This window comes from Grammomys surdaster, unplaced genomic scaffold (genome assembly GCF_004785775.1).
Source record: "Grammomys surdaster isolate TR1022 unplaced genomic scaffold, NIH_TR_1.0 125985, whole genome shotgun sequence".
Classification (NCBI taxonomy): domain Eukaryota; kingdom Metazoa; phylum Chordata; class Mammalia; order Rodentia; family Muridae; genus Grammomys; species Grammomys surdaster.
Genome location: NW_021620801.1, coordinates 1,630,831 through 1,653,103, shown reverse-complemented (window position 1 = coordinate 1,653,103; position 22,273 = coordinate 1,630,831). Strand labels below are relative to the sequence as shown.

Below are 22,273 nucleotides of genomic sequence, written 5' to 3'. Positions count from 1 at the left end.
AAAGTGAGTTCCAGGACAGCCAGGGCTACACAGAGAAACCCTGTCTCGAAAAACAAACAAACAAACAAAAAAAAAAATGTCAATAGGGGATTACAGTTAAGAGACTGTCATGAGGCCAGGCGGTGGTGGCGCACACCTTTAATCCCAGCACTTGGGAGGCAGAGGCAGGCGGATTTCTGAGTTCGAGAGTTCGAGGCTAGCCTGGTCTACAGAGTGAGTTCCAGGACAGCCCGGGCTATACAGAGAAACCCTGTCTCGGGAAAAAAAAAAAAAGTCTTAAATTTTCTCTGAGAATCATGACAGTCTCTTTTTTGTTTGTTTTTTGTTTTTTTTGTTTTTTGTTTTTAATCCCAAGTGCTGGGATTAAAGGTGTGCGCCACCACCGCCCGGCGAAAATTTAGACTTTTAAACAGGGTGCCAGGGTGTAGAATGTGGTGGTTTGGAAAAGAGCCCCCAAAAGCCCATAGGAAGTGGCACTATTAGGAGGTGTGGCCATGTTGGAATAGGTATGGCTTTGTTAGCGGAAGTGTGTCACTGAGAGTGGACTTTTGAGATCTCAGAAGCTCAAGTAAGGTTAGTGGCTCACTGTCTCTTCCTGCTGCCTACATATAGAACTCTCAGCTACCTCTCCAACGCCACCATATCAGCTCGTGTGCTGTCATGCTTCCTGCCATGTTAGTCATGGATTAAACCTGTCAATTATAAACCAGACCCAATTAAATGTTTTCCTTTATAAGACTTGCCATGGTCATAGTGTCGCCTCACAGCACTAAAACCCTAACTATGAACACAATCACTCTATAATGTTTACTGGATTAAACAGAAGTGAACACAAAAGTCCCAGAAAAAAGAATGAAGGTTTGCCCCAGGTGGTGGTAAAATGGAGGAAGGAGTCCACATGAGTTGTTAAGCGGTCAGAACCAATCCAGGAGGAAATGACTAGAGGTGGGCAGCAAGTGAAAAAGGATGGATTAAAGATCACAATGACATTTCCAGTCTGGAAACTAGAAAATCACCCAGATGCAATTAGGGAACACAGGAGGGGAGGGTAATTTCCTTTTTACATAATTATAGCAAAAACTTAGCTAGAATGAGGACAGATTAATGAGCTCTGACAGGTTAACTTCATAGGAAGCAAAAACTTCCTATGTTGTTGAAAAACTAACTTTTTAAAAAGGTAAATACACGTAGCTGGAGAGTGCTCAGTGGTTAGGAGCACTGGCTGCTCTTCCAGAGGTCCTGAGTTCAATTCCCAGCAACCACATACATACATGGTGGCTCACAACCATCTGTAATGGGATCCAATGCCCTCTTCTGGTGTGTCTGAAGATACTACTGTGTACTCATATACATAAGATAAATAAACCTTTAAAAAAATCTACTCACGTTTAAAAAAAAAAAGGTAAATACACATACCTTTGCCTTTGTATGTGTTAATGAAGTAAACAAGACTCTACTGTTCCACATTAAAACTATCAGGCATCTTTTGTCTAAAGATCTGTGGCCAAATTGGACAACAACAACTAGTTTTATAAACAGCATCTCCAGAAAGCAATGAGGCAAACACCTGGCTCAACCTTCAGAGTTTATCAAAATACTACAGATTTCTTCTTCCTCCTTCACTATGCTGAGCCATTTCCCAACAACTACAATGCTTCAAGCTCCACTCATTCCTCTTGCTAAAGAGAAAGAAAGAAAGAAAGAAAGAAAGAAAGAAAGAAAGAAAGAAAGAAAGAAAGAAAGAAAAGCCAGGTGTAGTGCAAACACCTTTAATCCCACCACTCAGGAGGCAGAGGCAAGTGGATCTCTGTGAGTTCCAGGCTGGCCTGGTCAACAAAGCAAGTCCAGAACAGCCAGAGCTCTGTTACATAGAGAAATCCTGCCTCTAGACAACTCCTCCCCCACCAAAAAAAAAAAAAAATCATGTCTTTGTTCTTCACTTTCAAGGTATTTCTTGGATCTGACATCAAAAAGACGTAAGTTCTTACTGTCACTGATAGACAGTAAACTTTCTTCTTTTCCTAGTTAAGAAAACCAACCAAATACTACGAAATCATCAACTACACTGGAGGGTTTCTGCTGCCTGATTAAGCTCAAAAGCCATGAGGTAATACCAAGAGAGATAGCTGAGGTGGGCTGGATAGTAAAGTCATAATCCAAATGGAGTAAAGCTGATGTACTTCGTTAGGGTTGAAGGATATCACAGGGCAAGCTGTCAAAATAAAGAAAAGAAAGGCTACCTCCGTAAAGGAATGGCTTAGCTGGAAGTGTGCTGCAGAAGGAAGGACATCTATATAGGAAGGCACCTGAAACATGTCTTAGATTCCTAGCAGCACAAGAAAGCATCTCTCTGAAGAAGACACAATGGAAACCTAACAGAGTGAGGGGGACTTTAGAATGAAGAAATTTAGAAGATACCCTGTAATCAAGTGATCAAATAAATACTACCTGAAACAGAACAAAATGCAAACATGCAAATCCCTCTACAGAGCAGAAAATACCCGGCTGTACTTTGCTATACTCTTGCCAAGGATATATGACTCAAATCTAATCCTGAAGAACCATCAAACAGACACATACTCAGTAAGATTACTACCTTGTAGATATCAACAATGTTGAAGTTTAAAACACATTAGAAAGGTCCAGGAAATGGGTTCAGGATAGTCTAGACTGAATGAAGAAAAATTAAAAATATGCAACAAAAGCATGCAGTCTAAGATTCTAGCCTGGATCATTTTGTTATAAAATGATACTGAGATGACTGGAAAACCCAAACGAAGTCTTAAGAATGACTTCAACAATTGAGAACTCTGCCCAGTATATTTAAGTAGCCCCTACTAAGGAATGAGACTGTATCCTTGCTTATCGATCTTTGTATCACTGACTTGGTTCATGAGATAAATTCCTAGAAGCTGATGAGACTGCTGGGATGAAGGCAAGACTATTTTATTCATTTTTTACTCTCATCATTTCGATCCTCAGCTGAGTCAGTTGTGACTCTGTCTCACTCTGTGTGCCTGTGTCTGTCTGGGATGGTAGCAATAAGAACTAAAAACAATGCTGAGCTATAAAGTACCAGAGAGTAGTGATTTACAACTCCATTTTGTTGTGAGCAGCAATACTGTGAAATACTGTGTATGTTGCTCTGTGTATAGATATACATAAACACTGTCTTTCCAACAGTTTGTGACAATTTAAATGCTGTCAGCAAGGTAAATTTGTTCTGAATTAATTCAATTTTTATCTCATTATTTGCAGACATTTATTATTAATAGGCCCCAAATGATCTGGAATGCTTAAATCTATTAAGAAATAAAGCTAGAAATCAAGTGTCTTGGAAAAGACATAAGTATAGGTCTCAAGATTATAGGTAAAATGCACCACCAAGAGAGAAAACTGCTCTGAGGCAAGATGGTAATGTAAAATTAAAGACGCTAAAGCAGACTATAAACTTAGGTGGGATGATGGGTGCCCAAAGGAACAAAATAATCCAAGTACAGAGGGAATCAGGCCATCTCATAAACTGATTTACATAAATGGCTCTATGTCCAACTGTCTAAATAAGGTGTCACTCAGCACAGTCACAGCTGTACTCTCTGTTTCTCAGGTATTAAATGGGAACCAAATATGAGGAAATTTCCGCCCCCCCACCACACCCTAGCTGCATGTTTCCTCCCTCCCTTCTGCTTCTCTGTCTCTCCACCCACAGCTTGTCTGTAGAGATGACCTCGCTTACTGTGTAGCTCTTCCTAGCTTCTGGCCCATGCACTCTCCTTGACCTTAAGAGATCTGGCATCTACAGAGAGGTTCACCTGTACCGCATGGTGCTTACTGTCTGGTCTGTATGTGATATATGCTATGACTTATCAACTAAGCACTTTAAACAAAGTGAACATGAAAAATTAATACATTCCTTTTTAACAGATAAGAAGATAAGTAACTGTGGTGGTTTAAATAGGTTTGGCCCTCAGACTCACTGTTTGAATGCTTGGCTCACGGGGAGTGCCACTATTAGGAGGTGTGCCCTTGTTAGAGTAGGTGTGGCCTTGTTAGGGGAAGTGTGACATTGTGGTGTTAGACTCTAAGGACTCCAAGTGCTCAAGCTCTGCCCAGTGTGGAATTTCAGAGCCTCTTCCTGGCTGCCTGGTTAAACAGTCTCCTTCTAGCTGCCTTCAGATCATGACATTTAATTCTAAGCTCCTCCTATAGCACCCAGTCTGTCTGGGTGCTGCCATGCTTCCTGCCATGATGATAATGGACTGAACTTCTGAAACTGTAAGCCATCCCCAATTAAATGTTGTCCTTTATAATAGTTGCTTTAGTCATGATGTCTCTTCATAGCAATGAAACCCTAACAAAGATAGTAACTTATCCCAAAATACACAGCTAACTGGTGACAAGGTTAGGATCCAACCTGACTTCTGGGTGGATTCATACACATAACTAGTGCACCACACTGCCCTTCTAAACCCTTTATTCTTTTTTTTTTTTTAAACTCACTGGCATACATCTTCCTACACATATACACAAGCAACTAACTGTAAACTGGATACTTCTCTTAAGAATCATTAACTGATCATACATCTTGTAGTCATAAAGATATTTGAAAAATAGTTTGCCTGGAATGTCCTCTCAACAGTCTTAAATCATTCAAATGCCTCATTCTCCTCACAAGCATCTACTGAAACACTCCTCCTACCATTCCACTGGGTGAACTGAGCTGCTCACCTCTCTTTAAGAGCAACATTAAGAATGAAACATGATGCCTGCACTGTGAGCTAACTGGCAAAAATAAGAGTGAGGCCATCACCTCATTTCATTCTAAACAAACATCTGTTAATGGAGACTTCAGTTTACAACCATAAAACTCTGATGACTTATAATACGCAAGATATCAACTGAAACTCTGGGGACTTAAGTCACTCGCACGCTAAGCTATTCCTCAGCCATTCTACGTTTACCAAGAGTGAATCTAGTACTTCAGCAATAGCAGCAAAAACTCCATCAGCTAGGAACACAAACAAGACACACAGAAGAATGAAGTCTACTAGGGACAAGCCATTTTCAAGCATCTCTCCAGCAATCCCAGGGAACTATTTAGCATAGGTGTGCTATTAGTAAAGAGGCTAGATCTTCTATAAGGTAAGACTATGTGTCTGTCATTTTGGGTAGATAGACACCAACTAAAAGATGGTCTTTTTTTTTTTTTAAAGGAAATTATAGCATGTTTACTTTCTCTTCACTGTAATTTATTCAAGTGATTTCAAGTTACTTCTACTAAGAATTTTCTTTCTAAAAAGATCCAAGGAATAGGGGGACTAGCCACATAGTCAAGGGAGGAGATAAAGGAAAACAGCAATAATAAACCAAAGCCTTGAGCCTCCACAGCAGCGAATGACAACGCAGTCAGCGTTCTGTGCTGTTCTGAAATTAGCAACAACAAGCCTAAAGGAGTCTGAGAATTCAGTGGAATAAACAAAGATGCTTCAAAACTGCACCCATATGTTACACATCCAAAATAATCAGGATGCAATCTAGAGGCTTCCTCATCAAACTGTCACCACCTCCAAAGAATGTGAATGGGAAATACAGATCACTTTTTATTTGTTATTAAGGTGACTTTTTTAAAAAACAAAAAACAACAAAAAAAGGGAATGTATTACTTATGTAAGAAAACACATATACACAGTATTTCTATGGGACTCTGTGTGTGCAAAGGCTAACAATACCATTTTATATGTAAAAACTTGGCCTGGTAACACATCTCACACACACACCAAATAACATTTAGGTAACCACAGTTTATTATCAAAACTAGGATACTCAGGTACTCAGGGACCTGAAACTGGACACTTCAATAACTACCCAGAGAAAACTATCAATTGGGACTGATCCAAGCAAGCCTGTAGGTAAGGCTAACCTATGAATAGTAGACAAAATCATGTAGTCCATCTGCTCTAAAATATAGGGAATAGGTAGCTTAAAATTTCCCACCAATGTGCAGGGAATCATGGAGTTGACCTGGTCTAGCTGCCGTGAGAGTCATGCATCATAGGTTTTTCAAGTTAGATTCCATCGCTCCTGGGGCACTAGGTGTCTTTTCTTTCCTTTCCTTTCCTGCGAAACCAAGGCAGTACCTCAGGCAGTGACGCCTTCAGGCCACCTGTGTATGTACCTCTGTGAAATCAGTGAAGCACATAGAATAGTACTTCTCAAGTTTCCTAATGCCATAACCCTTTAAAATACAATTCCTCATATTGTGATGACCACAAAATGATCTTCACTGCTACTTCATAAATGTAATTTTGCTACTGTTATGAACTGTAATGTAAATATCCGTGTTTCTGATGGTCTTAGGTGACCCCTGTGAAAGGGTTATTCAAACCCCAAAGGGTTGAACTGCTGATATAGAGACTTGGTTGAACAATTAGTCTTAGACATTAATCTTGTATGTCCCATGTAGCTTGCAACTGTGATTGTATCCTGTCAACTACCATTATATCTTGTTTTTGATAAGTGTATAAAAAGTCTGATGGTGCCGGGCGGTGGTGGCGCACGCCTTTAATCCCAGCGCTCGGGAGGCAGAGGCAGGCGGATTTCTGAGTTCGAGGCCAGCCTGGTCTACAGAGTGAGTTCCAGGACAGCCCGGGCTATACAGAGAAACCCTGTCTCGAAAAACAAAACAAAAAAAAACAAAAAAACAAAAAAAAAGTCTGATGGCTTGAAATAAAGTTGTCTCAGCCTCAGTCTTGCTGAGATCCCTGAGTTGTGTCCTGATGGGCATTCCCTCTGACCATAACCAGTTAACCCTGGCTCAGTTAGTAAACACCGGCATTTACACCAGTGAAGAACTGAACATCACCTGTTACATCTCATTTCAGTCATCAATGCAGTACTTGGGGCTTGCATGACTTCCCTGAACCTAGCTCCTGTATGTCTCAGTCTGTCACACTGAGAGAGATCAGACATTCCTCCAACAGGACTTTGTATAGGTTTACAGGAATGTAATCTTTGAGTTTAAAAAGCCATTTAACAAGCCCTAAGCTTCTACTGTCTTATAACACTGCCTATGGATTGGAGAACCATTAATACTAACATTGACACTTCACAAACGAGGAAGCTAAGGCTTAAAGGTAAGTCCCAAAGCCAACAACTACATATAACTGTCCAGAGTCTAGTGAAGTCACACCAGATGACAAGGGGTTCAGTGTATAAATGCACAATCACACACAAGAAACAAAGAACTTCAAGACAGAACTTCAAGTAAGAAAAAGTGTAGGCGAATGTCTTTGTGCACTATGTAAAGATTATCCTTGTAGCATTCAAATGCTGATTTCTTTGCCCCACATCTTGTTGCATTCTGGACATGGCATTATAATACTTATGCCAACTATCGTCTGTTTCGAGTTTCAGTAAACATTGCTCCCCCATTTATTCTCTGACTTGTCAATAAAAGCTGATCAGCCAATGGCTGGGCAGAAGAAAGAATAGATCAGGACTTCCACCAGCCAAAGTGTGTGTGCTGGGGTGGGGGGGATTCACCAGGAAGAAGGGGTCCAAGAGATATCATGGGAGAACACACCTACAGCCTAGAGAGCCAGATCAATATTAAAATGCAAATATCTTGGGGATTTGGGCTGGGAGGTAGCCAGATTAGCTTAGAGGATTAGAACAGATCAATGACTACCCAGGAATTATGAAGTAAGGTGTGATTAAATAAATCTAGTGTTTCTGTCTCACTCATTTGGGAGCTAGCCAGAGATAGAGAAATACTGTCACTTTTAAAAATACATTTACAACAAAGAACTAAATACTTAGGGGGAAAAAAAATCAAAGTATCAAGTTTCTTAAAGACAAGTGATATCAAAGAAAAAAGCTAACAAATCTAACCCCAGAACCATGTGTCTTTCTTGAGGCAGCTTTAAAACAGTCCCTGAAAAGTTGAATTCTCAGATACTTCTGACAAAAATCAGACTGCAATTACTAAGCCTGAGACACTCTTAAGATATCAAAGTGAGAAGCCGGGCGGTGGTGGCGCACGCCTTTAATCCCAGCACTTGGGAGGCAGAGGCAGGTGGATTTCTGAGTTCGAGGCCAGCCTGGTCTACAGAGTGAGTTCCAGGACAGCCAGGGCTACACAGAGAAACCCTGTCTCAAAAAAACAAAAACAACAAAAAAAAAATCATTCTCTTACTGTCAAGCCAAGTCAGTTTATGGAGAATGAAAAAAAAATGTGTCTTGAAATTAAATAGCTGTGACAATTTTGAGAACTCCTGAGATTGTTATTCCAAATTTAATCTAAAATTTGTAGAATTAAATGTTGATAGGAGCCGGGCGGTGGTGGCGCACGCCTTTAATCCCAGCACTTCGGAGGCAGAGGCAGGCGGATTTCTGAGTTCGAGGCCAGCCTGGTCTACAGAGTGAGTTCCAGGACAGCCAAGACTACACAGAGAAACCTTGTCTCAAAAAACCAAAAAAAAAAAAAAGAAAAGAGTTTAGGAGAGTGCTATACTTAAGCAATTGGCATTTAAAGCTAGGAGAAGAGATGAGGTCACTTTAAAAAAAAATTGAAAAGAGAAAGAAGTGATGACTGAAAGGAGAACTCATGTAAACTGAGATGTTGAGATGGGGAGTGGGGGAGCCTAGCAAAAGATTCAAGGGAGCCAATCAAGGAAGAGGACAGCAGAGTGCTGCTGCCCTGATGGGATGGGAGAGCAGTGTCACAGACATGTCAAGTATGATGAGGGCACAGCAATAAATTCTTTGGTGTTGAAATCTGTTGCCAACTCTTGAATTTGGTTTTGGCCAACAAGACTTTAGCAAACAGACATAAGTTCAGGCTTGCAAACTGCTTGTACTTGTAGGCCCTGTTTTCTTTTACCACTGCGAACTCTCACCACCATATGAAGGAATATGCTGGAGATTAAATAGACGGTTCCTGCCAGCTGATACCAAGCCACTCAATATTTAACAAGGCCAGTCCAGTCAAGAAGACCTTCCAGGTCAGCCTCAACCAGAAAAAAATCCAGAAAATTGTGAACAAATAAAACAGTTTTTGTGACTAAAGTGACTAAAATTTTTACAGTTTTGTTATGAAACAAAATCTAACTGATAAAGACGAGGGCATTAGTAACAGATGATCGCTATTTCAGTGAGGTACTAGGCATGAGACTCTCACTGGAGTTGGGTTTAAAGTGGCCAGACACGGGGCTGGAAAGACAGTTCAGCAGTTAAGAGCACTCTCTTTCAGAGGTCCTGGGTTCAATTTCTAGCATCCTCACAGTGGTTAACAACTGTCTATAACTCCAGTTCCAAAGGATCCGATGCCTTCTTCTGGTCTCTTCAAGTACCAGGCAAACACTTAGTGCACAGATATACATACAGACAAAAACCTCATATGTATAAAATAATCCTTTTTAAATGACTGGATATAGCCAGGCACGGTAGGGTATACCTTTAATCCCAGCTCTCAGGAGACAGAGGCAGGCAGATGAGTTCAGAGCCATTCTGACCTACATAAAGAGCAAGTACCAGGACATCCAGAACTACATAGAAAAACCTTGTCTTTAAAAAACCTAAACAAACAAACAAATGAAGTGAATGGATACAGAATAAAGATGAAGCCCAGTGATAGAACGAGTTTTCTAGCGTGGAGAACCTGGGTTCAATCCCCCATATAGAAGAGGGGCAGGCGACAAATATTACTGTAGGGAAAGAATGGAACACAAAGTCTCAGGTGAACTAGATGTTCTCTATGTCCTTCCATAGCCCTTTAACCAGGAACAATGGCAGTGGCCAAATCCTTCCATCAAAGTACTTTCTAGGTATGCCTAACTCAAGCACACTTCTGCACAGCACGAACAGATGGAGGGATGGGAAGACCACATCATCTGCTCCTTCACTACCAGTAAGCTTCACCAATAAATTTAGCTTTATAGTCACACTACCTATCACACATGCACAAGCCTGTCTCCTCACGGAATATATAAATATCCCATGACCTGCTTTAACATCCCCAGTAACTCTCACCTTCTAAATAAATTCTGTAAGAATGTAATCACACTTAAAAGCCACTATAAACATTTTTAAAACAACAGCTTTAAAAAATTTATAGCATATGTGCCATACATATATAATTAATATATATAGTATATTTATATACATATATAAATAACTTACTTGGCAATCCTCAGTTTCCCAACTTCACCTCTTCCAGGGGCTTTTGCCCACTGCTGGGACAAATATTTAGGAACCTAAAATAAAGCAAAACATTTCACAGATGATGTACCCATGGATCATACACCTTCACGTAGGTTATACAATTAGTAAATGACAGAGCAGGATTCAAGGCTAAGCCACCTCAAGGAACTTTGCTCTTAACCATAAAAATACTGTCTAAAACCAGATACAGAAGTAACCAGGGGTTAAATTCTAAAAAGGAAAAATAAATTAATTCTCTAATAAGTAATCTGCCTCTCTTCTTCACAGTAGTTTAGACCTTGAAATCAGTATCTACCTTTCAGCTACCCTTGTTATGAGAAGCACAGGAGAGACTATAAATAAAGCACAAAGCTTATCTGTTGTGGGGAGTAAGTATTCACTGAGTGCTAGTTGTCAGCATTCTTTCTCACAGTAATCTTGGAATAAGAACATGATCACACAGAACACAGACTGAGACATCGGTGACAGGGCTGCAAAAGGGAAACAAGGATGTCTAGCAAGGTTATGGGGGCCAGTACCCTGACTACAGTTAAGGTTTTTAATAAAAAGGAGTAAAAAGACTGATTTTATGCTCATCATATTAACTTACTGAACTACCAAAGTGAGTCAGATGATATGCCTGAGGCTGGAAAGGAGGAAGGTTGAGGAGACAATTCTGTCAGACACCTTGCAGATATTCTATACCCACCACCCATTCAGGCCCTCAATCACTCTTCAAACTCAAACGTATTCTCCCTAGTCTACAGATATGAAAATAAATCTAGGGCTAGAGTGATACAACTCAGAAATAAAGCTAAGTGAGATTGTGGGCAATGTATCTCAAAATACCATATGGACTTTTTAATGGCTTTGCTATTTAAGTTTGATAGGGACTGGAAAGATGGCTCAGCATTAAAAGCACTGGCTGTTCTTCCAGAGGACCTGGGTTCAATTCCCAGCACCCACATGGCAGATCATAACCAGCTATAACTGTACTATTAGGGCATCCAATGCCCTCTTCTAGCATCTGGGTCTTACTACATTCCCCTGACTCTAATATAAACCAGACCAGGCTAACCTCTCAAGTACTCAGATTAAAGGTGTGTGCCACCACAGTAGTATCTATTTGGAAGCTTTGCTTTATCGAAGACATCTATTTGTGTATTTATCTAACATAAATATTCAAGAAGCACAGGTGCGCTAATGCACACTGAGGTGGGAGGATTACTACTGAGTTCCAGGCCAGCCTGAACTACCGAAAGGAAGAGAGCGAGGGAGGGGAAGATAGAAAGAGAGAGAGAAAGGAAAGGAGGGAAGGATGAAGAGAGAGAAAAGGAGAGAAGGGAAAGGGGAGGAAAGGAAGAGACTAGGTTTCCTTTTCTCCTGTTACTTACAACCCTTTGCTGTATTCTGTATTAATCAGACTTAGTCACTGTGACCAAATATCTGACAGAAACAATCTAAGACTTTAAACTGGGTATCTCAGTTTCTATCCTTCAAGGAAAGTCAAGGAAGAGCATTGCAGCTCACACCACGATGCCCACGATACAGAGGAGATACAAACAAGGCCAGGGTAGCCCTAAGAACATACTGCCAGGGTCTGCTTCTTCCAACTAGGCCCCACCCCACTACCTTTCACTACTTCCTAGAGAAGCCACATTATTAACTCACCAAAGGAGTAACTAATCCTTTAAGGAGATCATAGCCCTCATGACCTACTTTGCCTCCAGACACAGCACCACAAACACACCCAGAGGTGTGCGTCACCAATAGCTTAGGCTCTTCATCCCATGAAATTGACAAAACTCACTCCTGCCCACTTTAGTTTGTCTCTCTGACACACAGTCTTTCCAATGTCTTATAGCCATCACATACTGGAAAAGTAATATGTGCCAAACACTAATCAAAGTGCAAAGAAAGTGACTTGGGGTTGTGGGCAATCAACACTGGATACCGGTACAACAGATCGCTAGATCTGTTAAGTGGTCTGAAGAACTTAACATGGTCTGCTGTGCTGGCAAACGGTGAGAGCTGTTTCAGAGAAATGGACAGGAAGAAACACCTTGTCTTCATGAGAATTCAGCATGTACTTAAAACATTCGTTACAAAGATAAATCACTTATAAACCAAGTTTGGGAAACTCTCATGAACCCATTTAAATATGGCTTTTTAAAATGAGATTCCCCACAGAGTAAAAGCCCCCCACCCCATATAAAAAAGCAACCCAAATAGATGGCGACCACTGGAGCAAACAAAGCCTGTCACATGACCACTTAAAACATTTACTGATGGTTACTTTCATGAAACCTGAACTTGATCTTCAAAAGCACTAAGTCAACAACTTCTCTTTGAATTCAGAACCTGTAGGTCTTTCGAGAGCTCCAATAGGATTACCAAACCAGGGAACACTTTAGCAGTGTAGAGCGGCAGGAGTCTACATGGCGAGTTCCAGGCCAGCCAAGGCTACAGAGATCCTGTTTCTAAACAAAACAACAACAGAAGTACATAGGCACCAGTTCCACTTTGTGGTCCAGAAAAGTGTACAGAATATCTAGCCAACTAATTCATACACATTCATGACTAAAGTTAATCATACCACCTTATCAAAAAGAAAACCGCAAGGACTTCTCCGGCCTGGGGTAAAACTTACTGCTCACTCAGGGAACATCAGGTCAGCACCCCAAGGCCAGGTCTTGGCGGTAAAGAGACCTCCATGGTGGGCGGATGAAACTGAGAGACGGCCTGAAAGACGCCCTGTGACCCCTAAAGTAAGATTTCCAACCTGCAAACGGACGCAACAGTGACCCGCTTCTCAGAACAGCGGTGGCCCGGGAAAGACGGACCCAGAACTTTCGGAAGTGCCTTGCGGGGCTCGCGTCTCACCTTAACCAGCCACACGCCGGTGTTCTGCTTGGCGCCCGTCAGATCGAGTTCCCCGCGCTCCGCCATGAGTTTGTCGCGTGAGGCGGCGTGCGCGCACCAGCAGTGGCCCGGGGCTGAAAGACAGAGAGCGACAGCTCAGAGCCCGCCGCTGGGACAAGTAGACCGCGAAAAGCCGGTGTCGCAAACTGGCCGGGAACCAGGAACTTAGAAGAGAAGAACACGCCGCCGAATCAGGAACTGCGCTTGCGCACGATACGTCAGGACAGCGAGCCGCGAGGGACAAATTTCCTGCTTCGGCAATTTCTCAAGTGGGTGTGACCCTGGCAACATGCAATCTTGGGATTCAAGTGCTGAGAAAGGAAGAGCCAAATCCAAACCCGTACGTTTAAAGAAAAAGTGCCAAAATGGAAAACTTAAGTTTTAGGCAGACAAAAAGCTATGTGTATTTATATCCAACCCTAGATGAAGAGGCTAGGCATTTTAAGGACAGACTTAGGAGTAAAAAGTCACTTTCTTGGCTCAAAGTCATTGGCACAAGTGGCCACTGGTGTACAGGTGAGTATGCTGGACACATCCCTTTCCGAGACTTAAAAATCAGTTCATGCCGGGCGGTGGTGGCGCACGCCTTTAATCCCAGCACTTGGGCGGCAGAGGCAGGTGGATTTCTGAGTTCGAGAGTTCGAGGCTAGCCTGGTCTACAGAGTGAGTTCCAGGACAGCCAGGGCTACACAGAGAAACCCTGTCTCGAAAAACAAAAAACAAACAAACAAACAAACGAAAAAATCAGTTCACACTGTGCAAGCATGATACATTCTTTCAGACGCCAAAACCTGAATGCCATCTAATTGGGTCAGTAAGACCCGCCATGTAAGAAACAAATCTGATTATTTAACTGCCTTGCTTAAACAGTTTCCTGTTCCAGGATATTTATTTGATCACGTTAGGAGCCCTGAAATTGTGAACTGGAAGAATCTATTAATAATTGTGGTGCAGCCTTTGAGCCTAGAACTTTCTGTTTACTGTAAACAGGTATTTGTGGCGAGGCACAGGCCTAGCGCACACCTTGATCCAAGAGCTAAATGAGACATCAACCCTAGATCAAGAGATGGAGCGAGTAACCAGCTGACAGAGAGTGAAGACAAGCAAGAGAAAGGGGAGACTGTGAGTTGGCGAGTATTTAAGAGGGCATGGAGAAGGGAAGAGGCTTTCTCCTGGAAGGTGGATGGATAGGAAGGTCAGCTGGGTGCTTCCTCTGCCTCTCTGAGCTAGCAGGCTTTCACCACAGCATCTGGCTCCTGAGTCTTTTTGGTAATTTCCAATCCTGTTTGCCTTTGGCATGAAATTCTACCCTGTGCTTCTACTGGGTCCCCTCAGTTTGATCCTCCTGTACTCACTGTTTCAGATAGTATTCCACACCAATCCCACCCACCTGCCTGAAGACTCCGGGACCTTCCGAGTACCATTTCAGAGGCTCTTTTTTCCTGTTTTCCCCGTCCTTTACTCTGGCCCTGTCCTTTGGCAAACTCGTAAAGGTAAGTGGAAATAAAGACTATGAGGAAAAGTGACTCCCCTCCCCAGAGAAAGTTCTGTCTCTCCATATCATAGTGAGTGACACTTAACACCGTACCATGAGATGCATGCTTACACGGGTACCTTTGTTTTCTAGATGACTAACTGAACTCCTAGACAAAAATACTGCTTTCGCTCCAGCTTTACTGAAGCAGAATGGATGAATACAAAATAGTGCTTTATTCATTTTCTGTGCACAACAGCCAGCACAGTGTTTGACATACTGTGGGATGTCAGTAGGCTTTGGTTGGATGAACATTTGCTGAAGAGAAACAAACAGTAAGGTATTGGAAGAATGGCAAGTAATTTATTGAATCACACACCAGAGCTATGCACAAAACTGCAGAGTCTATATCTGTGCAGCATAAGGGCTGGGAAAACTGTCAGGTCTCTGAGATCCGCTGGCAAAACTAATGTGATGGGAAAGACCGGCCACTCATTGGAAAGAAAAGTTGCATTCTCTTATAACTGCTTAGAAACAGGCCTAAAGTGTTAAAAGGCGAGCATATGAGAATGGCTTGAGTCTTGGTTCAAGTAGAGGGAATAAATTAAAATAGGGACTGTGTGAGAAGGAAAGCAAAGGAGCCTGGCACACCCCAGGAATGGCTTTAAAGATTAAGTACTTACATTGAACATACTCAGGTAAACAAAAGCACCTATGATGCACCATTCATTTTACAGAGCTCATGGTTATAATAGCTCAGAGACATAATGGTTTGGATGTCCCCTCATAGACCACTGTTATAGAATATTTGAACCTGTTTCTAGTTGTGATGTGGCTCAGGCTTTAGCACACACCTTTAATTCCTCTGGCTGGAATACAGACACAACCTTAGTATTCACCTTTAACCTCAAAGAATGAAGGTAAAGTTAGTTTGGAGAAGGAAGCAGCCATGTTTGGAAGTGATGTCTAATTGAGTGGCAGACAAGGTGATGAATCAGAGAAAGGTCTGACAGAATAGGATATGGCCAACTCTCACAAGGAGAGAGAAGAAAGGGAAGCTACTTAAGGGAGAGACAGACAGTACAGGCAGGAGAGAGTACAGTACAGGAATAGAGCAGAGTTCATGGAGAACAGTAGAGTTGAGAGGGAGAGTGGAACAGCACAGAGAGGGAGAAGGAGGCAGCTTTACCAAGAGAGTTTTACAGAGACAGATTGAAGAGAGAACAAGCTAGACACAGGTAAAGACAGAATGAAAAGGGGGCTCAGAAGGAGCCAGAAGACTAGAAAAGATTTCTAGAGTTATTCCGAGGCCAAGCAGAGCAATCCAGAGACCAGGAGAAAAGTCAAATTGAATCAGTCAGCTTGGAGACAAGAACAGCTGAGTTGAACCAGCCAGCCACGGCTCAGAAAGAACTAGAAAGGGTGAGCTTATTCAGCAGCAAGTCTCAGAGGCTGAAAACATTCCAGGCCTAGATACGATTGTATGGAGGCTAGAAGCTCCCAGAACTAGACCTAGGTTAGCAGATAGAAGCAGTAAGCCTTCGAGACAACAATTACAGCAGGCAAATAAAAATTACATTTACAGACCATGCATTTGAATGCTTGGCCCCCAGTTTGTGGATGTTTGGAGAAGCTTGGAAAGTTTGGCATTACTGGAGTAAGTACATCCCTTGAGTCAGGCTTTGAGGTTTCAAAATCTTACACCATTTTGAGTGCACTCTTTCAGCTTCCTGTTGGGAGTGGACCCCTAGCAGAAAGCGGCTATCATCTTTACAGCCATCTTGAGCCATATACCCTGACAAGAGACTTGTTTTCTACAGCCCACAACAGCTGAGCACACTCTGATAAACATCTTGTTTTTCTCACATATCTTGTTTTGCTGTCTAGTGCCCGCAGTTGCTAGATGCACTTGACACGTGACATAGTGCCTTCAGCTGTGTTTCCCTGCTTGTCCATGAGGGAAAGGCACGTGGTAAAGGGTATAAATACCCAGGATTTCCTTTCAATAGAGGAGAGACTTGATCAGATCCTCTGTCTTGTCTCCATCCTTCATGTCTCTTGTCCCTCCATCCACACTCTCTCTCTTGATAGACCCTGACCCGTGGACCGGAGCAGCAGCTCAGGCTGGGGCAAAGTGGCCCCAAACGTGGGGCAGAACGGGTTGTTACACTTCCTGCTTGCTGTCTGAGGTTGTGAGCCCTCAGTTCTCAACCTCCAGCTTCCATCGCCTGTCTGCCATCTACTGTTCCCACCATAGCCGTCTCTGGAACTGTAAGCCCAAAGGAAAGTCATTCTTCAATAAGTGTCCTTGACCATGGTGTTTTCTCACAGCCATGGGAAAGTAACTAAAACAGACTTGGTACCAGGAAGTGGGTTATTACTTTAAAGAACCTGAACGTGTTGGGTTTTGGAGGAATGTAGGAGACTTTGCAACTGTGGACTAGAAATGCAGTTGCCTGCTGTAGTTGTAGCTTAGCAGATCATCCAAGGAGGAGCTTAAGAGATAGGGTTTAAAGGGAACAAGCCATTTCTAGTTCATTCTGTTTCCTTCTTGTGGATGTGAGCTCTCAGCCATTCCTGCTGCATGCCCAACTGCAGCTACACTTCTTCATTGTGATGGTAATGAACTCTTACCCAACTGGAAGCTCCAAATAAACCCTTGGACCACAATGTTTTATCACAGCAACAGAAAAGGAGCTGATTTGTTGGATCAATCATACAGAAGAAAAAAATCATCCCGGAAACTGAAGACACAACACATATGGTATGGGAATAAATTCAGCATACAGTAAATGCAATTAAAAGGAAAAAAAGATTAGGAATTTAGCTTTGATTTGTAGGTCATGGGAAATAAATTGTGCTTGTGTGTGTGTGTGTATGTACACATGTGTAGACAGCTATTAGGAGGTGGTAAGTATCTAAAGAAACGTCTTACGGAAGAAAGAAGAAAATGAAGAACTTGAAAATGATTATATAGGTGGAAAAGGAAAACAATATTCAGCACTTCTTTCTTACAGATTTACCCTGGAGACCACAAAGTGACAGTCATTTCACCATGCTGACATTAGATGTCAGACACTTGGCTGGGTACTTTGCTGGCATTGTCCTTCTAAGTCCCCATGAGGATTTGTTCCAGTGGGTGCTATTGTTATTCTTCACCATGACTCCATAATCTTTAAAGTCTGAACTTCTAAGAGCTGAGACCATGTCCCAATTGTGACCCCCCCACCCACAAATAATTTGAATATGAAGGTCAGTAATAAAAACAGATAACTCTAAAATTCTTTATTTCCCCAGATAATTGAAATAATTATAATTGATAATAGTGAAATTCTTATCAAATAATTTACTATAAAACTATGGTCACAAGAAGGGAGGCCTAAGACTCACTCTGGCTGCAGTTCTTCCAAGAATTCCTAAGAGTGCTTAGACTAAGCTGTGACCCTGTTCAAGCATGTCCAGTCTTTGACATTGCAGCACAACATTGTCATTTACAAAGTTCATGCTTTGGGACTTCACAACCAATATACAAAAAAAACCCAAAATTCCTCATGATGGTTTATGTAAATTAGGATTTAGTGCTGGAGCAGATTCATAGGTTTGTTTTGTTTTGTTTCGAGACAGGGTTTCTCTGTGTAGCCCTGGCTGTCCTGGAACTCACTATGTAGACCAGGCTGGCCTTGAACTCAGAATTTCACCTGCCTCTGCCTCCCAAGTGCTGGGATTATAGGCGTGTGCCACCACCGCCTAGCCAGATTCATAGTTTCCAAGGTGAATGAGGCCTCAGTGTTAGACATATCTAGATGAGGGCTCTCAATGTCCAGTGCCTGGACATAGTGCAGCCGGATTCCCCACGGGACATTCTAAAAATAACAGCTGAACTATAATTGAGGTGAGTGAATCCAGAATTTCCAGGCATGAGTCTGGAAACAGACAGTTTACTTACTTGCATTACTGGGAATAATTCTTCTGCTCTGACATTGTGAGAATGCAGTAGAGCTGGGGCAGGATGCAAGGTCTGAGGCATGACAGAAAGTGACCAGGAGTTTCTCTATTTTGACATTTAGCTAGAGTTTCCCAGTGCCTTGTAGATTGCCGGGAGCCAAACCCAGGAAATTATCTGCTGTTCTGGAAAGCGTAGTCAGTACAAGGGTAAGAAAGGACATTCACAGATTTCAGGTCCCAGGAAATCAAAGAATGTCTGGTATTTCCTGGGAGCCGGTTATGACAGTGAGATGGTCTTGGGCAATGAGGATATGACACTGAGGTCTTAGACAAGGAGGATTCAATAGTGAGATAGCCCCAAGCAATGACCCTTGCCTAAACTTCCTGTTTTGTTGTGTCTTTATAACCTGCCCCTGAAATTAAAGTTGCAGAGCTTGATCAGAACCTCAGACTTGCTCTCATTCCTTGTGTCTCTTGTCCCTTCATTCTTTTGCCCCCTTCCCTAGGGTCTCCTCGAATCCCCTGTGGGCCGGGGCAGTAAATCCAGACCAGTACAGTTCTGTCAGGTAGCCATTACAGTATGTGTGGCAAAGCCTTTAATAAAGATGTTACAAGTGAGTTGAAGGTATCATAATGGCATTAACAGGTGGGTGAGCCCACTCTCAAATTATGTCCTTGACTCTCACCCACAGTCCTGATGCCTCTCCAGGTAGATGTTCTTTGTTCATGTTTACTTGAGCACGTATTAGCTAGAGGGACCATCACCTTGAGAAAAATTCACATCTCTGCTTCCCTCTTTTCAATTGTCCGCTATAAAGTACTTTAAAAATTAGATTTTTTTAAAAGACGGTCTTTGTTGGCCTGAAATTCATTACCTATACCAGGCTTCTTGCCTGGAACTCACCGAGATCTGCCTGTCTTTACCTCCTGAACACTGGGATTAAAGGCTTGCCCTGCTAAATCATTCTTTTTTTTGTTTTGTTTTGTTTTGTTTTTCAAGACAGGGTTTCTCTGTATAGCCCTGGCTGTCCTGGAACTCACTCTGTAGACCAGGCTGGCCTCGAACTCAGAAATCCGCCTGCCTCTGCCTCCCAAGTGCTGGGATTAAAGGCGTGCGCCACTACCGCCCAGTTGCTAAATCATTCTTTATACACAGATTTATTATTTATTGGCCAGTAGTAGAAATACTATTCAAAATTACAACTAAAAACTGGCAACGTGGTGCATACTCATAATCTCTTCACTTATGAAGCTGAGGCAGGAGGATCTCCTTGAGTTCAAGACCAGCCTGGGCTACATAGCTAGTAGAAGGCCAGCCAGGACTACATAACAAGATTGTGTCTCAAAATAAAAGCTATACATAAATTTGAAGGTGTGGATGTAGTTCAGTTGGTGAAGGGCTAGCCTAGCATACACAAGGCCTTGCATTTGAGCCCCAGCTCTGCATAAAACTGGCTGTGGCACAGGCCTATTATCTCAGCATTTGGGAGGTGGAGACAGGAGGATTAGAAATTGAAAGTCGTCCTCAACCACATAAAGAGTTCTACCCAGCCTGGTTTAAGACTCTGTAAAAAAAAATAAAAAGATAATTATTCTATTTTCCCACATTAGTGAAGTCATAGATAATTTTGCTTCAATATCTCATAACATCTTCTGGTCAAGCCTAGTGTGTGCCCCACCCCAATCTCTCCTTCTCTCTCCTCTCCACCCACCTCTTCTGAATGAAGCCTGGAGATCTAGAAATACTACACCAGGGTTCTGCCCCTGAGCCACGTGATCACCCTCCCAGAAGACACGTTCCTGGTTTCCACTGTTGTGCACTGACAAAGAATATGCTTTCTCAGTCAGTTCTGGATTGTTGTGCTTACAGCATCAACTTAGGAGCAAGCATACTGTCAAGTTGCCTTAGAGTTTTCATGGCTGTGAAGAGACACCATGACCACAGCAAGGCTTAGAAAGGAAAGCATTTAACTGGGGCTGGCTTACCATACTATGAGATACATATGTATATCTTTGTTTTCTACACTACTAACTGAACTCCTAGACAAAAATTAGGGGCTGATGAGTTGAGTTTGTGCTTAACATAATTTATTTAATGGTGAATGTTCTGAGAAGAGGAGATATCACACAAACCCCAGGGTGGAAAGTTCCTGTGTGTTAATGTCTTGGCACCAAGCAGATGTCACTGGCAGGACATGATGAGCTGGAGATGAAGTCGGAATAGACCACTGGCAGGAGAGTAAGAGGAAGCCAAAACAGACAGAATATTGGAAGTTGTGTTCAAAGAACAGGTTAACTGGAAGGAAAGTTTGAGTATAAAATAATCAAATGTGTCTTTTTTTTCTTTTAATTTTAGTTTTTGAACAAGGTCTTTCTGTATAACCCAAACTGGCCTCAAACTCATGAGTTCCTGCCTCAATCTCCGTAATGCTGGCAGGACAGGAATGAGCCATCATGTCTAGTTCTTGGTTTACGGTTTCCATTCTATGGGTGTGTTCACAATGTGTGTGTGTGTGTGTGTGTGTGTGTGTGTGTCTGTGTCTGTGTGTGTGTGTGTGTGTGAATTACAGGTGCCATGGTACTTGTGTAGAAGTCAGAGGACAACTTGCAGGCAGGTTCTCTCCTTCCACCATGCAAATGCCTCTACCCACTATGCTATCAGACCAGCCTGAGGGACATCACTGTACTGTGTAAGTGGGAACGGCTTGGGTTAAGAAAAGTAATAGTTGAGAATAAGAGAAGTAGATGGGTCCAGAAACAAAGCAGAGATAGATATTGTGAAATGAATTAAGTCTTTGTGATTCTTAGCTGTGCAGCAAAACAGGACCATCATCTACCGAGCGATAACTCAGTGCAAAAAAACAAATCAGAACAAGTTCCTTCTGGAAAGTAAAGCAACACTCTGCATGTATTTTGCCTGATGAATGACAGAGTCCATGGAATTAGTCCTGGTAAATGCCTTGGGTCTGGTGTAACATATGGCTACCGCGGCCTGCAAGAAGCCTTCTTTCTCAGCAAGTCAATTTAATTGCCCATTAGGGATTACTGTGGGAATACTGTGTTAAATAAAGCATGAGAAAATTTAATTTGTCATCGATGTAATAAAATACAATTTATTTCTATATATAATTTATCAAAACATTTAAATCATACTTTCTACATAAAATGAAATTAGAGTTAGGAAACAGTACAGAAACACTTGATCAAAGTGTCCAGATAAAAATTACAAATAACAGCAAGTCCTAAAATACCATATTAGACAGATGGATCCTCACTGGCGTTCAGCTTCCAAGCCAGGGAAGCCATGAGTGCTGAATATCAAAGAGGAATCATGGCCACATTTCCCTAAGAGCAAAAACTAGGGCTTCCCCCTTTAAAAGCCCAGACTTCCTACCCAAATTCCTACCAAATACAAAAACATCAGGGGCAGGAGAGCATCATGTCCAGGAGAAGGTGTTGGATAGAGATCAATGAGCGATGTCAGTTCTGTTCCTGGTCCTTCTTACGAGAAGGCATGGCATTCACAGTCTCCGGTATAAACAATTGAGCTGCCTGCCATGGCGACTCTGCCACACAGGCTGTTGAAGGCCTGTGGAACTTTTAGCTTCTCCTTATACCAGTTCCGGTGTGCCATCCTAGCTGCATAGATCATGATGTGTGCATTTTTCCAGCCAGCAGGAAAAGGTAAAGGAGAAAAAGACCATTCATTGTTTTTTTTTTTTTTTTTTTTTT

The 22,273-nt window shown here is 42.2% G+C and overlaps 1 protein-coding gene across 1 annotated transcript in view; it reads right to left on the bottom strand.

The window, feature by feature from the left end:
* Gtf2f2 (general transcription factor IIF subunit 2) overlaps positions 1-13,297 on the bottom strand; it is a 115,120-nt gene extending 101,823 nt beyond the window's left edge. Inside the window, exons 1-2 of the mRNA XM_028754257.1 lie at positions 13,084-13,297; positions 10,180-10,253 (exon numbers count right to left, since the gene is read on the bottom strand). Of these exons, the coding sequence (XP_028610090.1) occupies positions 10,180-10,253; positions 13,084-13,149 (140 nt within the window). The 5' untranslated portion in view covers positions 13,150-13,297. The remainder of the gene's footprint in view (positions 1-10,179; positions 10,254-13,083) is intronic.
* Between the last annotated feature and the right edge of the window lie 8,976 nt (positions 13,298-22,273).